The sequence below is a fragment of the Ceratotherium simum genome, chromosome 9 (assembly GCF_057802395.1).
Source record: "Ceratotherium simum simum isolate JZ-2026a chromosome 9, ASM5780239v1, whole genome shotgun sequence".
NCBI classification, from domain to species: Eukaryota; Metazoa; Chordata; class Mammalia; order Perissodactyla; family Rhinocerotidae; genus Ceratotherium; species Ceratotherium simum.
Window position 1 is genome coordinate 77,064,404 of NC_141908.1, and position 17,341 is coordinate 77,081,744.

Below are 17,341 nucleotides of genomic sequence, written 5' to 3' on the forward strand. Positions count from 1 at the left end.
TGAATTTGGAACTCTTTTTTTTTTTCATGAGAAAGATTGGCCCTGAGCTAACACCTATTGCCAATCTTCCTCTTTTTGCTTGAGGAAGATCAGCCCTGAGATAACATCTGTGCCCATCTTCCTCTATTTTGTACATGGGATGCCACCACAGCATGGCTTAAAGAGCGGTGTGGAGATCCGCTCCTGGGGTTCCAAACTCGTGAACCGAAGCAGAGCGAACCTAGCCACTACGCCAGGAGGCCGGCCCCTGGAACTCTTTTAAAGGGAGATACAAGTTAAATCCCTGGGAATGTATGAGACTACCATGTAAGAAAGCATGAGGAAAGAAGAGGTGTGAGTACAGAAAAGAGGAGCCAGCAAATACAAAGGAGTATCGCGAGGTAACCAGGACAAGTGGGGTGAAGTTCTAAGATGGGGAACACCCTAAATGCTCAGAGGAGGCAAGGAAGGTGAAGAATGAAAGAATCACTGGATTTGGCAATAATTTGTGGAAAGAACTCTGAGAAAGTAATTTTCCATGAAGTTGGGAGGGGCAAGGGGCAGAGGTCAGATTGCTAGGGAAAATAAGTCAACTAATATAGACTAACTTGCCAAAATGTTTGATAAGAAAGAGAAGCAGGGTCCAGGGAAGGTGATTTTAGAGACAAACCCCGTTTTTAGGGTTTCTCTGGTAGGAGGAGGGTAAGGAAGCAGATGGAGAAGTAAACAACTAAGGTACAAACAAGAAATAAAAATATGAGGCTAGATCCTGGAGACACCGGACATCTTGATTCGTAGTTGTATAATGTCCACAGTACTTTCCGCAAGAATTATGTTGTCCTCCCCCAGCTCTCTGATGATACATCCCCTAACTCGGTGGTTCTCAAAGTGTGGCCCCCTGGGCCGGCCCCGTGGCTTGGTGGTTAAGTGAGCGCGCTCCACTGCTGGCGACCCGGGTTGGGATCCCGGGCTCGCACCGACGCGCTGCTTCTCTGGCCATGCTGAGGCCGCGTCCCACATACAGCAACTAGAAGGATGTGCAGCTATGACACACAACTATCTACTGGGGCTTTGGGGGGAAAAAATAAATAAATAAAATCTTTAAAAAAAAAAAGTGTGGCCCCCAGACCAAGAGCACCAGTATCACTTGTTAGAAATGCACATTCTTGAGCGCCACATCGTCTCTGCGGGTGAGGCCCAGCAATGCGTGTTTTAATAAGTCCTCCAGGGGATTCTGATGCTCTTCAAGTCCCCACAACCACCACACTCAGGAAGGAACGACAGAGACCACGGAGGAGTGGTGGAGGGCAGAACTTCCTTCTGAACCCTCTACCTGGATGTCCCCCCTGAGGGGCACTGCACGACCCCACACAGCCAGCAGCGCAGAGCAATGCCGCCCCGCTTCGAACGTCGCCCGAGCGGGTTCTCCGGGCCGGCGTGCAGGCCAGACGCATTCCCCGTTACCAAGCTCAGCCTCCGCCACGAAGGGCCAAGGGCCCAGCGCCCCCACCCTGGGCCTTCGACTTCCGGCGCCAGAGGCGGGGTCGGTGGGCAAGGGACTCCGGGAGGACGTGTCCAACTTCCTCGACACCGGCGGGAGGTGATATTCGTCCATCCAACCCCTCCGTGTGCTGAGAGGCCAGATGGCGCGGCGGTGGAAGAAAGACAGGCCAGGCTAGGATGAGTTTCCGGGAAACTGGGCCCAATAAGGGAATGAGAAGACTCGAAAATCCCCCCTCCCTTTTCTCACTTCCCCGCCCCGAACCCCGAGGAGTGGAAGAGGCCGAGGCGCCAGTTCGCGAGCGGGAGGGCCCGGAGAGGGAATCTCGCGAGAGGAGGTGGCGGGGCGGGGTGACACCTCTTCCCTCCTCCTCCTCCTCGCGGTAGTTCCGGTCGCAGAGGAGACAGCGCCGCAGTTGCCGCCACATCGGGCATTTCTGGCTCTTTTCTCTTCGCCTTAAATTCGGTGAGGCGCGGCGCCCGCTCGTCCCGGGCCGAGGGCGCGGCCCCTCGTCGCCGGGTGGAGGGCGAGGGCGGCGGCAGGCCCTGGGCGGCCCGGCTCGGGCGGGCCCGGGCGGAGGCCCTGCATGAGGCCGGGCCGCTCCGGCGCCTGGACTCGAGGGCCGGGGCCGCCTGAGCGGGGGGCCGGCGCGGGCGGGAGGGGCCGGGGAGCGCCGGGCGCGGGGCGGACGCGGTGCCGAGGCGGCCCCCCCGGGCCGCCCGGCCTGGGTAACAAAGCGGCCGCCGCCTCTCTTGGTGATGGACGCGTGGGGTTCCGGCGGGCGGGGCGGGGGCCGCCACCACCGCCGCGCCGCGCCGCCGCCGCTCCTGCGCTGAGGGCGGGCGGATGTACGGGCCGGAGGGGCCCCGGGCGCGGAGCGCCTCGGCGCCTGTGGCCCGCTCGTCGCGGCGGCCGCCGGCCCCCGGGTCAGTGGAGAAGGGGGGCGGCCCCGACGCGCCCCGCCGTGGCCCAGGGGTCCTGGCGGGGGCGGGAGGCACGTGCCCGGGGAGGCTCGGTCGTAGGTGCGGGGCGCGGGCGCGCCCTCGGCTCCCTGCAGGTGGGGCGGTGCGCGGCCGCTGCGGTCCCGGCACGGCTGCAGGGGAGGGGGGTGCGCCTTTTGACAGTGTCCTAAAACAGACAGCCGCGTCCTGGACACCTCCTGACTGTGGTGGTGATCGCCGTTAGCCTTCGGAGGGGCTCAGAAGCAGCGGGAGATGTAGGCGAGTTTAAAGAGGAACGAGGAGGAGACCGAACAATTACGTTTATGATGGGTGGTTTGCCACCAGTCGCTGTAGCGCTGTCAAGTCATTTAAAAGTGGTTCTCACATTACATCTTTAGAGGGTGTTTTGAGGGAGAAATGTAGGTTTTGAAGTTACATTTAGTTTACGCGGAGGTAATTCTTTGTGCCTGCCCCAGGTATACTGCCGGCCTGGAAGTGTGCTCTGTTTGATGTATATGGGGTAGACCACGGCTTGACGCTTTGGTTTTAAAATGAATGTTATGGCACTGATATTTTTAAGACCTTATTTTTCTTTTCATAGGGTGTCTTTTATGAATAATCAAAAGCAGCAAAAGCCAACGCTATCAGGCCAGCGTTTTAAAACCAGAAAAAGAGGTAAATATTTATGTTATAATAATATCTTTTTGAAATTTCCAGAATAACTTTATATTTTGGTTCCTCTGGCAGAGTATTTGCTGAGTACTAAAACCTTAGGAGAAAATGCCAGAAGGGAGCTTGCCATTTCAGATATACCCTTAAATTTTTCTAGCGTTTTTCAGAACTTTTAGTTTTTTGATATCAATATATATATCTCTAAGAAGGTTAGTGGATGGTTTTTTGACTATAAAGATAAAGCAGCAAAGTACAGGCTCCATTTTCACTAGCTAAATTTCATTTAAGCACACTTTTGCTTGAGGGAAAAGGATAATTTATAAAAGAAGAGCTCCTAATGTAATCAGTAACTTCACCTGAACTTTGTGATGATTTGTGAGAGAGAAAGAAGACTTTACCTATGGAAGTTAATTATGGAACAGAGTTCACATTGTAATATTTTTTGGAATTAAGTATTTCTTACAGACTTAGTAAGAAAGGTAATAGAAGTGTATTAACTACTTCTGTGTATTTGTGGGTACTTAGATAAATACTGAATTCGTAGTAAGACATTGAGCTAGTGAGACAAAGTGAAATGAGATGTGGTCTCATATATTTGTATTGAGCTTAATATTTTCCCAAAAACTTTTCAGTGTTATTGTTCAAAAGCACGTTTTGACCTTATATTACAGAAGATTTTGGGGAAAGAGAGAGGTGGGTTAACAGTAGGGTATAAACTGTTTTTCTACCCTGAGTAACAGACACTTTGAGATAATATGTTACAGAATCTTTTGTAATCTCTAATCATAGTGTGTCCACTTGTAGTGGGAGACCCAAGAGTGATTTGACTAGTCTATGCAGATTCATTTGGATTTAAGCCAGCAACTCTTATCAAGAGGAGGAACAGAAAAACCAGGGCAGTCCAGCAGTAATGGGGGAGTCTGTGTTGTCTTGAGTTTGTGGATTACTGGTATCACCTTTGTGTAAATATAGTATCAAGTAATTTTGTTATTGTTGTTAGCATCAGGAAGAGATGTCATTTCCCCAGTTCCAGATTGAGGTCACTTATGCCCTCCTAGTTCTTGATGATTGGGTCCTGGGTAGGGTGAACAACCATCCCAGTTCGCCTGGGACTGAAGAGAGCTCCCAGAACATAGACCTTTCAGTGTTAAAAACAAGAAAGTCCTGGGCTCACAGGGAGGAGTTGGTCTAGGAGCACACCCTAGTGCTGTGTGAAAATTAAAATAGCATCTAACCTAGATAGAGAAATCAAATCCTATCATGGGGTGTGATAGCAGCTCAGTAAAGGCTAGGTATGTACCCAGGGCACTGTTCTGAGTGCTTTCTGTTTTATTTATATCAGTTAATACTCACCACAATTTCATGAGATAGGTACTACTCTAATCACCACTTGACGGTGGGGAAATTCAGGCATGAAGAATGAGGCTAGTTGTTCAAATTCAGACAGTTCAGGAAGTCATGATCAGGATTTGAATCAGGCGGCCTGACGCCAGAGCCCTTGCTCTTTAACTATACACAATATAGTTTCTTGATTACCTAATCCTCTGACCTTCAATCTCCCTTTTGAATTATGGGAACAAAAAGATCTGCCTCACAAGGTTGTTATAAGGATTAAAGCAAGGCGTCTGCTACAGATAATTGTCAGATATTGGATACTCAATAAACGTACTTATTCTAAAGATTACCTTAATAAGTACTAAGTGAGTGATTTAAAAAAAACAACATAGAAAGTGTTATGGGCATTTAAAGAAGAATCAAGAGCTCCAGCGTTTGGACAAAATTTCACTCAGGAATAAAATTTACCTGAGATTTAGAGGATGTTCTAACTTCCAGAAAAGCCCAGAGGTAATGGGAGAGCATTCCAGTTAGAAATGGTCTCCTGGTAGTAGGAACACACTAGCTCAGTTCGCTCACTTATGAGACTTGTGTGAAAAAATAGTGGGAGGAAAGCCACACAATTCTTGTGACGAGGCAGTCCTGCCTTGCATTTGCCGATGCAAATCTGAAACTGCATTTTCAGAGGATGTGCATTTAGTCTCCTATTGTGTTTGCTTGTGTTGCAGGTCTTGGGTAATCTAGCTTGTGTTTGTTTTTTCCAGCTGTTGAAATAAATGAAATTGTGTTGAATTCAGTTAACTTATTTGGTAGCGACAGCTTCATAAGGTGGTGGTTTCATGGCAATTTGGTAAGCCTTTTAAAGCTAAATCTTTTGGGATTTTCCTCCCAGATGAAAAAGAGAGGTTTGACCCTACTCAGTTTCAAGACTGTATTATTCAAGGCTTAACTGAAACTGGTACTGATTTGGAAGCAGTAGCAAAGTTTCTTGATGCTTCTGGAGCAAAACTTGATTACCGCCGATATGCAGAAACACTCTTTGACATTCTGGTGGCTGGCGGAATGCTGGGTAAGTGTCTGGGTTTTGTGGGAAGTGTGACGTATGGAGATTCTGTAGAATCCAGAATATGAACTATTTGACAAACCTACCAAATTGGGGTGGCTTTATTTTTGTTTTTTTACCCCATTAGGATTTTTTCCATTTTTTTCCTCCTAGATCATAGTAAGTTAGCAGATTGCCTTGCTCTGTTTAGCTTTATAATTGTAAACTGTTACAGAACCATAACATTTGGGGGTGACTTTTCTTTCTGATTCCTAAGTCTCTACAATATCCCCAATCAGCGATTTTTCCAACCTGTGTTTGAACACTCCCAGTTAATGAATAAACCCTTATCTCTTGTGTTTTACAAAATGCTTCTTCTATATACCTGAAAACTCTAATCCTACATTCTTCAATACATTAGCCACTAGCCACATGTGGCTATCTATCATTGGGAATGTGGCTAGTGCAAACTGAGATGTACTGTAAGTGTAAAATACACTTTGGATTTTAAAGACTTAATATAAAAAAGAATGTAAGACATCTCAATAATATTTTGAATACTGAAATGTTAAAATCAATATTTTTGACATATTGGATTAAATTAATTTCACCCTTTATTTTTAATATGGCTACTAGAAGATTTGAAATTACATTATGTGGCTCACATTATATTTCTGTTGCACAGTGCTGCTCTAACTTCTGCCTCCACACACAACAGCTCAGGATGTCTTAATAGAGTGTACTACTTAGTTATATATCTTCAAGTGATGATGGTTATGTAATTTCCATAGCTCTTTACAATATTTCAGAAGTTTTCACAGTAGTATTGTATTGACTTTCCCAGCCAAGCTGATAGAATCAGAACTCCATTTGTATACATGCAGAATGGAAACTTAGAAAGGCTTCAGTGACTTGCACGCAAACAATTCCTCAGTAGTGGAACCAGGAACTTATGTTTATACATTCTAATGCTTAGTCAAATGAGTGTTTCTTTCATTGTATTACCGGTTTGTAGTAAGAAATATAAAAGATACCTATTTTCTATTTATAGTCCTGCTATCAATAAGCCTGTTTTTAAAATCTTTTTTGTTTTTGCTGAGGAAGACCCGCCCTGAGCTAACATCTATTGCCAATCCTCTTCATTTTTTCTTTTCTTTTTTTTTTTTCTTTTCCCTTTTTCTCCCCAAAGCACCAGTAGATAGTTGTATGTCATAGTTGCACATCCTTCTAGTTGCTGTATGTGGGACCCCGCCTCAGCGTGGCCAGACAAGCAGTGCATTGGTGCGCTCCTGGATCAGAACCCGGGCTGCCAGTAGCGGAGCACGTTCACTTAACTGCTAAGCCATGGGGCCGGCCCCTAAAATAATTTTTAAAACATTTACTAAGGAGGTTTTTTCTTAAAATTTTTCAGAGAGAATAGTAAGAATGAATTTATGATCTGTTACCCAACTTCAGCAATTATTAACAATCTTACTCTGTGTTCCCTCTGACTGTATCCCCCTCCCCTGTATTTTAAAATATATATCAGATATCATTTTATCCATAAATATTTATGAATATATCTAAAAGGTAAAGACTGTAATTTGTGGGTTTTTATAGCCCAACTTCTATGGAAGCTTGAAGGGTTGTTTGCTGTATGGAAAGTCACACATCAAAAACCGGCTCTGAACATCACCACTTGAGTGAAAGACTTGACACTATTGAATGGTTAATGCAATGAGTTTCATTGGGTTATTTTATTTATTCATATAAATTGTTTCACTTTATTCACACATATTGAGCCAATCAGCTATGTTCTACTGAGAAATTGACTTTGCTTTCAGATCATCTCTTAGAATTTTTATCACTTTATTTCATGATGAGAATCCTTACAGAAAGTAAGGTTGAAATGATTATTAGTTGTAAATGAAAGTCACTGCAAATTTTTTGTAAATATGCCTTAGCTCCAGGTGGTACACTGGCAGATGACATGATGCGTACAGATGTCTGTGTGTTCGCAGCACAGGAAGACCTAGAGACCATGCAAGCATTTGCTCAGGTAGGTGAAACTTTACATAATTATTTCAGTTAGCTACTAAGTTATCCATCTGATTAATGTCTAAAGAATAGTCTAGTTTTAAGAGGTTGCAGGTAGAAGATTGAAGGAATTTGAAGTGAAGGTTCAATATTGTTCTGTTGAACATTGTTCTCAGTATTCTGAGATACTGTTCTTGGTGCAATATGATGAATTGGAAACTTCAGATGTGTTAAGGAAAACAAAGTAGAAAAAGATTGAATTAGCTCTCCTTTTCACATTTATTCCTCTGGAATTAATCCATTTTTAAGAAAAACATTAAACTGAAAGGAAAATCAGTTCCCTGTCGTGATCTCTGTCATTGATTTACTCTTCATATAACTTTTTAAAGGTGAATTGGTTATAGGCAGATTAGCTTATCGATCAAAATCTCATTGAAAGGTTTCATCATAGTTGTGTTTATATTACTGTAAGCAAAGAATTCAAGTGCATCTAACCTAGAGAATGTTACCTATGTCATTAGGAAAATAGAACTATATTCTGTGATCTTATTCTGTTGATATCCTACAAATGGGTAAGTGACTTGTATTTGAGCAATAATTCGTCCTTGCTTTAATATTTGGCAATAAGAATCTGTTGCAGGGTGGCTATTAAAGTGCTAACAGCATTGGTGTATTGTAGGGTTTGGGAGTTGACAGACTCTTCCCCAGCTGGTGTAAACGGCTTGTAAACTTTCTCTCCAGCAGAAGGTTCACTTCTTTGCTGTTCTAGACATACTGTGGGAGAGACCTCAATGGCCCAGACCTAATTTGTTAGGAATCTGGCATCTGTATGTAAGAAGTCATCATCAAATTCCTTTACTATTCTTCATAGGTTTTTAACAAGTTAATCAGGCGCTACAAATACCTGGAGAAAGGGTTTGAAGATGAAGTTAAAAAGGTATGAGGAGCAGTAAGCTTTGTGGAAAACGAAAGTTGGGGTCAAAGAGGGGAATTCCAAATCCTGATTCTGCCACAGATTTGAGATAATTTTACATATTTAGGTAGGCTGTCTTTGAAATACGATTTTGGGGTATATCATTTAGTGTAATTTGCTGTACACTGTTTCTTAGTTCTGTGTCCAAACAAGTGGCAAAAGGCTAAAAATCAAAGTAGAGTTGGTTCAAAAGATAGAGGGTAGAGGATCAGAGCTAAACACATTGAGAAAAAGAAAGCATGCTTGCTATTTGAGTCTATATGTAGTTATTCTACATATAGGTGCGCAGGAAATCTGGTAATTTTAATAGCAACAGTTATCAAGTACTGGACCCTCTTCTAATTATTAACTCACTTAAAATTCACAAAAACCCTGTGAGGCAAGTTTTATTATCCACATTTACATATGAGGAAACTGAGGCACAGAGGTTAGGTAACTTGCCCCAAGTGAATATTATAACTGAGATATAAGCTTGGATGGTTAGACCCCAGACCCCACACTTGTAACCAATATAGTATGTTTTACTACTTCTCTTTATATAATACAATTGCTCTTTTAACCCTCAACTGTTTGCTTTTATAGCTGCTGCTGTTCTTAAAGGGTTTTTCAGAGTCGGAGAGGAATAAGCTGGCTATGTTGACTGGTGTTCTTCTGGCTAATGGAACACTTAATGCATCCATTCTTAATAGCCTTTATAATGAGAATTTGGTCAAAGAAGGTAATCAACCTTTAGTAAAGTTATTTGGCTGAGGGTGGAGTAGATAAGAGCATGAAAGATGAACTGATATAAAAGGGTATAGATGATGTAGATTTGACTTGTGTAATAATCTTAGTTGTTGTTTTTTTTTAAAGATTTTATTTATTTATTTTTTTCCCCCAGAAATAGTTGTATGTCATAGCTGCACATCCTTCTAGTTGCTGTATGTGGGACACGGCCTCAGCATGGCCAGAGAAGCTGTGCATCGGTTAGCGCCCGGGATCCGAACCCCGGGCTGCCAGCAGCGGAGCGTGCGCACTTAACCGCTAAGCCACGGGGCCGGCCCTAGTCTTAGTTTTTTAACTATTCTTAAACTTAATAGTTTCATTCAAATTCACTAGACATTTAATGGATACCTTTGGTATCCAGAGTTAATGGCTTTTTTTAGGCATACAGCAAATACCCAGGCTCTAGACAAAAGGATTATATAAAGGATTTTTCTACTATAAAGTAGAAAAAGAATTGTGGTGGAAACCCAGAAAGAGATCAGTTCCAATTTGGAGACTTGGGAACATCTTTAATAGAGAAAGTGACATTGGGGAAACGTAAGGCTGAAAAGGAAAATAAATTCCCTACTGTAATTTCCATAGTTAAGTTATTCTGTACAGTAATAAAACTTTTTTTTTTAACTACTTAGAGTACTGAGTACTTAATGTGCCTTATTTTAATTCTCACAACAACCCCATCAAGTGTAAGAATTGCTGCCCTCATTTTACACATTAGAAAACAGTTCAGGGCCGGCCCCGTGGCTTAGTGGTTAAGTGCGTGCGCTCTGCTGCTGGCGGCCCGGGTTCGGATCCCGGGCACGCACCGACGCACCGCTTCTCCGGCCATGCTGAGGCCGCGTCCCACATACAGCAACTAGAAGGATGTGCAACTATGACATACAACTATCTACTGGAGCTTTGGGGGGAAAATAAATAAATAAAATCTTTAAAAAAAAAAAAAGAAAACAGTTCAAGTAACTTGACTAAGAGTATACAACTAGGAAATGGTAGAAAAGAGAAATTGGAGTGAAATGGTAAGCAGTGGCTGAGGGAAGTTTAGAGTTAAGTTGGGGCTAAAGTGAGTAATCCTGTGTGGTTGAACTGTGGAGGGAGGACATGGGGAGATACAAGTAGATGAAGTCCTGGAAGGTGCTTCTGTTAAGTAAGCTCTTTCATTCTACAGGGGTTTCAGCAGCTTTTGCTGTAAAGCTCTTTAAATCGTGGATAAATGAAAAAGATATAAATGCAGTGGCTGCAAGTCTTCGGAAAGTCAGCATGGATAACAGACTGATGGTTTGTAACTTTTTTCATTCTTCCTTCCCATTCTGGCCAATACTTGAGGAAAGCGTAATAAGGGAACTTTTTCATTTTTAATCTGTGAAAGGAGGGAAAGTGTTTTTCTTAATCTGATTTAACTAGATTAAATTCTCCTTTCAGGAACTTTTTCCTGCCAATAAACAAAGCGTCGAACACTTCACGAAGTATTTTACTGAGGCAGGCTTGAAAGAGCTTTCAGAATATGTTCGGAATCAGCAGACCATAGGAGCTCGTAAGGAACTCCAGAAAGAGCTGCAGGAACAGATGTCCCGTGGTGATCCGTTTAAGGATGTAGGATGTTTTTGTTTATCATATTTATATGACTAAGTTTCTGGCAAAGAAATTTTTTATTCATTTGAGAAACTTTTAAAGTTAAAGTGTTTCACCAGAGTAGGTTTTAATTTGTAGCTGTGGGTATGCTGGGATTTCGCCTCAGTCTTTTTCATGCTCAGTGACTTACTTGTGCCCAGAAATTATAACACTTGGGGATTTTGTAGGGTGCAAGCCAATGGACTGACCTTTGATTTCCATCTCAATCCTTTCCTAGCTAGTTTGCCTATGTGTAAATCAAGTTTGAACTAGAGTTCCATCCCTTTCAGTTCTAAAAGTTCTCTGATTACGTGTGGTACACATGTGGTCATTGTCAATTGCATGAAAAAGTGTTCTTATGCTTTTGTAAAAGGTCTAAGTTTGATGTGTGTAGTATGTACATATCAAAACTGATTTCTGTTACTAAATTTATATTCTTTTGCAGATAATTTTGTATGTCAAGGAGGAGATGAAAAAAAACAACATCCCAGAACCTGTTGTCATTGGAATAGTCTGGTCTAGTGTAATGAGCACAGTGGAATGGAACAAAAAAGAGGAGCTTGTAGCAGAGCAAGCCATCAAGCACTTGAAGGTATTTTTAGAACTGTACCTTGACAAAACATTATTCTTCTTTTAAGTGGGGATAAGTGAATTGTCGCTGTACTTTTTCTAAGAGGATTTATCACATCCTGTGGTTCCCAGGGATAACCCACCAATAAGTCAACAAAGAACATGTTAACTACTGTTGGTGACTTTTCAAAAGTCTGACTTGGGCCACTGTTTCACAGGTTAAAAACAAACAAATGTTTAAAAGTAGCTTAAGTCTGCAATTTGGTGTTTGCTTTTGAGGAAATATTGGAAAATAGGAGCATTCTTTTTTTTCTCTCTAAAATATTAACATTGTATTGACAGTTATCTGAAATCCTTGGTGCAGTATTGCTTTTTTGACTTAGATGCTTATTCGAATTTTCTGCTTTACTTTTTTCCCCCCTCAATTTCCACTAAACAGAATATAATTCACAGTGATTGTAAAAAAAATTAGTTACATTCTGTGTTTAAGAATTTTGTAATGGGTGGTCATTGTAATGAATAAATCTTTTCTCCCCTCCCTTTAAAAGCAATACAGCCCTCTACTTGCTGCCTTTACTACTCAAGGTCAGTCTGAGCTGACTCTGTTACTGAAGATTCAGGAGTACTGCTATGACAACATTCATTTCATGAAAGCCTTCCAGAAAATAGTGGTGCTTTTTTATAAAGGTAATTTAAATTTTGAATTTTGTGAATACATTTAATAAAAATCCTAGAACACTCAAAATAATTCCAGTGAGTAGTTGTCATAACATTGGCTCCCTAAAATGTTGTACTCTAATCACAGGACTGAGTTGTCTCTGATTGAATTGGGTGGTTTTTTTGTGCATTAATATCAAAACATATCTAAATCTTAAGTTACAATCTAAGGCCTTCTTGATGTAGCCTCAGACTTCGCCTCCTATACTCAACCAGCTCCTCCCCGGACACACTCTTCACATCTCTGTAGTCTTGGGCCCGTGAAAAGTCGACTTCCCTTCACCTGCCCCACTACCCGATGTGGACTTGCACTTGTCTTTCAAGACCAGTTCAGAGTGCTTCTGGAGAACTCCCTGTTTCAGTTATTGTTCCCTTTTTTGTGGTCGAAGTTTCAGAAAGTTGATCTCAAGTGGTTAACAAAGATAAGACCTCTGTTGCAATAGAGCCCATTGCAGTATTTAATGTACTATCATTGGTGATAACGATTTTTTTTTTATTATTCTGTATCAGACCAGCCTTGATCCTAGTAAGTGTAGTTTGTGTGCACATGTATAATTTCTATCACCTAGTTTTCAGGAATGATTTTGTTGGTTCCTATATTATAAACTTAGAGGTCTACCCCCCTCCCCAGAATTACTACTATTTTTTTTTTAGGAATATGGTAATGAACTCCTGAGTGCCCATGCTTCAGTGATTATCAGTTTGTGGTTAGGTTTTTTGAAAGTGTATGTACCCCCACTTACTTACTCCCACTCAGATTCTTTAGAAAGAAAATCCTAGAAATCTTCATTTAATTCTTAATTTTTCCAGTATGGATCTGTAAAGTACATGGACTTTTTTTTCCTTTTTAACAAAACCACAGTACTGTTTTCAAACCTAAAAAAATTAACAAATTATCCATCAGATATCTCTGATCATTTATCACAAGGTTTCTCAGCCTTGGTACTACTGATATTTTGGGCCAGATAACTCTTGGAGGTGACTATCTGTGCATTGCAGAGTGGGTAACAGCTTCCCTGACACCTGCCCAGTAGGTGCCAGTGGCACCTCTTCCCAGTGAAACAACGAAGAAGGTCTCTATAAACATCATCAGGTGTCCCCACGAGGTAAATTTGCCTTCAACTGAGAGAATCACTGGTTTAATAAGTTTTGTTCCTAGTTGTAGGTTTATATGTTGGCAATAAATTGATAAAAAGTTTCTTAATGTAGGGCTCTCGTTTCATCTTTTCTATTTTTCTTTAAAAATTAATTTGTTGAAGAAACTAGTTGAGAGAGTTTTGAATACAGATTTATTTTTACTTAACCTTTCAGTGGGATCTTTTTTGTCGTGTAGGTATTTGCACCTTAGGCGGGTTCTAACTCTGCCTGAGTTAGAGGAGTATCTGAAGACTCCCTGAATGTAACGGTCGCTCTCTTCTTTATAGCTGAAGTCCTGAGTGAGGAGCCCATTCTGAAGTGGTATAAAGATGCACATGTTGCAAAGGGGAAAAGTGTCTTCCTTGAGCAAATGAAAAAGTTTGTAGAGTGGCTCAAAAATGCTGAAGAAGGTAAGTCTTTGCCTTTGTGCCATTTGTTTGGTAAAGCCTGAGAACTAATTTTAATGTGATCATAGAATGTGTCCACACATGCTACCTTCTTTCATTCAGATACCATTTTGTACCTGAAGTACAGGTTTTTGTTTATTTATGATAGACCTGAAAATCCTCATTTACTTTAAGGCAAGGGAGGAGAACTAAAATTTAATTAATGAAGTATTTTGATGGTTCAGCCATAATATTAAACATTCTTAGGAAGAAAATTGGAATTTTTGAGAATATTTAATAAATATTTATAAATTTCGAGAATTACAAGTGAATACTTTTGAATATCCCCCTCATTTAAGTAGGACATTATTAATAAAATTCCTTAACTATAATAAAAAGCCTCAAAGTTATAAATGGGAACTTTTGCTTTCTGATATTATATAATGCTTGACTGCATTTTTCCCCTTTTCTAGAATCTGAGTCTGAAGCTGAAGAAGGTGACTGAATATTGAAACTACACCCTCAGTAAAGCAAACAGGAGTTGTAGATAAATTGTCATGTCTCATGTGTCCTGGTTCTTACATCTTCCTACCTCCCTATATCAAGCATGATATAAGGGCTTTCATGGCAAATTTTATTTTAACTGTTTCTATAGTTACTGGAAATGTTGGGTTTAGTTTCTAAAACCATGTTTTAAGTAGCTACAGGAGCTGTAGATTTGAATCTAATGTTGCATTAGTCTTTTCAGTTATCTTCTACCTCCTGTATTTTCTACTGTAATAATGTAATTTAAGCCTTCCACAATGAACAGTTCATTTTATTCCCTGGGTTTTCTATATAAACAGTTTTCAAGATATGATTTGGTTAAAAATAATTTGTTATAAAAATTCTGTTTGCAAATTAAACTGTAAAAAAAAGTATCCAAAGTCTCAAAAAGCAATGATTTGTGTGATAATTTGGTATGCCCAGAGCCCTGCTCATCAGTGGAAATCTCATAGACAGTAATTGAGTTCATTAACATGAATCTTGAGTATTTGGACCATTGCTTGCATGTTAATATTTTGTTGCATTTTTAACCTCAGATGTCCTTGAGCTCAATTGTTTGCTGTCTGATTTTCATTCCTTAGTGAAGCCATGGAGAACAAGCTTGAAAGTGAGGTCTTTTGGGAAATGGTATGCGGCAGAGGTGGTGGGAAGAAGAAAGTTGAGCTTTTTCCCATTGAGAAACTTCTGCATTCACTTTGTATCTTTCTGGGCAAAACAAATGGGTATTCTTTTCATCCAACCATTTTCAAATGTACCTTGGAAAAGCCTGTCATTTAAAGTATTTTGCACTTGTCATACACTTAGACTGATAGGAAAGGACTCATACAGTATTGTGAGTAAAGGAAATGACTGTACTATAACGAGTGAATTGTTGAAAATGTTAAGTGGTCAGCATGTTCTAATTGGGACTCTAAATATAACTCATATTTCCTGTTGGCATAGAGTATTTGTCGTAAAGAATGAAGTGCAGCGATAATGATATATTCATGTATCCCAGCTTCATTCTCTTAACATATTCACTTATGACGCAAGCATTTGGCTACTAACATAAACCTAGTTGCCATTTTTTTTTGATTGCCATGAGCCACATATCTCTTCTAGAGAATTGATCCATTTATTTGAATGGCTACTCTTTCATTTTCATCTTTCTTTTCTTGCTGCTACCCATCTATATATGTAGTCATTAGAAAATAAAATGTGGCCACACTTTTTCGTGGAAAGACTTCATGTTAAAAGTGAACATTTTGAAAGTTTTTTTGATTGGTGAAAGAAACTAGCTTGGAATAAAGCCACTGGAGACTCAGTGGAAATTGCCCCTTTCAAAGGTGCCATTCTTGTGAGCCAAGAATTTGGTGTTTAAAAATTCATCTTGAGGAATAACGTGTAATATAATTTGAAATAAAGGTATAGTAACCTTATGAAGAAGAGCATTATAACTGGTATCATTGTGAATGGGGTGAAATTGTTAAGTGAATAACTTTGATAAAGTTTTCATGCACAGGCAAAATGTATTCACTAGGTTTCTACATAGTGATCTGCTTTTACTTTGTAATTTGTAGTCCTCAAAAGACTTTTTTAAAAAATAAAGTCCATCCTTACACTTAGGTTACCTAGGTCAGTCTTCTTTTTTAATTTTTTATTCTTTTGTAAATTCCATATTAATACTTAGTGGTAACTGTATGTTATGTGTTCAGACATCTCTACTGTGTAAGCATTAAATAATTGCTCTTTTCATCCTTATGACTCCCAAACTGTAAACACCTATGCATAATTCTGATGTAGTGGAAACTACGTTAACATTTCTACAACCAAATCATCGCATGTTCCTGCTGTACAAAGTGTACCCTGTGTTATTATATACTGTGTATAGTGAAAGAGTGTGTAGTCTTCCGGAACTACATTATGATCTTTGTCTGATCACAGAGTTTTTTTCTTCATAATGACAAAGTAGTGTTTACTTACTACAATGCTACAGTAAATGGAAAAGTCATCTGTGACAGTATAGTATAAAGAAAAGGAATGCTTTCTAAAAGGACTTTGCAGATTTTCATTTAGAATTTTAAGTGGTAATTATGAAACTCAGCTGCCAGTGCCAACCTATGGCCTCAAATATGTAATTCTTAATATAGATGTTAAAATTGTACTTGTAATTATGATTGGATAAATGTTAATTGATTTTCCTAACGTGGTGTCAGTTTCTATGGATAAGTCTTCTCTTAGATGCCATAATTAAATGTGTGTATAGAGCTGATCATAAGTTTCTTAATCTTAATTATTCTGGGAGTATTGTCCTAGAGATACTTATTGTTCTGTTCTTATGAAAACTCCAGATACCAAAAATGCCACAGGATCTTTTGACGTAGCATAATGATGGTGGTGAGAGGAAATGCCTGTGACTGAGAGATTTACTTCTGCTTCAGTGTTTCTCAAAGCTTTTTCTCATTATCAACCCCCCCCAAGAAGCCTTTCTAGACTTTTTTCTAATAGCACCCCAATAAATTTTAATATCGTAGATATGCTGTATATATATCGTATCTGCTTTATACACGAAAAGAGTAAGAATTTCTTTGATCCCACTTGGGGGTGATATTGCCCCCATTGAGAATGTGTGCCCTAATATATCTTTTTTAAAGAGTAAGAGACCTAGTGATAGACATTTGCATTGGCAGACATATCTTGATGCATATCATATCCTGAAGCAGTATTGTTTTCTGCCAGCCTCACTCGAAAATAGAGGGAATTTGTTTTCTGCCAATCACCATCTTTTTTATTTTTATTTTTTGCTGAGGAAGATTGTCCCTGAGCTAACATCTGTGCTAGTCTTCCTCTATTTTGTATGTGGGTCACTGCCACAGCATGGCTGATGAGTGGTGTAGGTCTGCTTCTGGGATCTGAACATGCGAACCCAGATCACTGAAGTGGAGCGCGCTGAACTTAACCACTAGGCCATGGGGCTGCCCCCCCAATCACCATCTTTTAACAGTTGTGTTTTACGTCCTAGCGCACCATAGGCATCAGACAAGTCATTTCCGATTGGCTTTGGAAGTCTTAACAGATTCTTATTTGATTGTAAATGTAGCATAAATAGCATCATTTGGGTTCCTTTTAATCTATAAAAATCAAAATCCTAGGTGAATGATTTATTTTAATTAAAGT

General features: G+C 40.3%; 1 protein-coding gene across 1 annotated transcript; it reads left to right on the forward strand.

Annotated features, from left to right (window-relative positions):
- Positions 1 to 1,794: 1,794 nt before the first annotated feature.
- Positions 1,795 to 16,697, forward strand: BZW1 (basic leucine zipper and W2 domains 1). The gene is made up of 12 exons (XM_087435572.1): positions 1,795 to 1,945; positions 3,023 to 3,096; positions 5,321 to 5,497; positions 7,414 to 7,508; positions 8,358 to 8,423; positions 9,042 to 9,177; positions 10,387 to 10,496; positions 10,641 to 10,811; positions 11,275 to 11,421; positions 11,948 to 12,086; positions 13,541 to 13,663; positions 14,113 to 16,697. The coding sequence occupies exons 2-12, from the start codon at positions 3,033 to 3,035 to the stop codon at positions 14,142 to 14,144; spliced, it is 1,260 nt and encodes a 419-aa protein (XP_087291698.1). The 5' UTR covers positions 1,795 to 1,945; positions 3,023 to 3,032; the 3' UTR covers positions 14,145 to 16,697.
- The last annotated feature ends 644 nt before the right edge of the window (positions 16,698 to 17,341 follow it).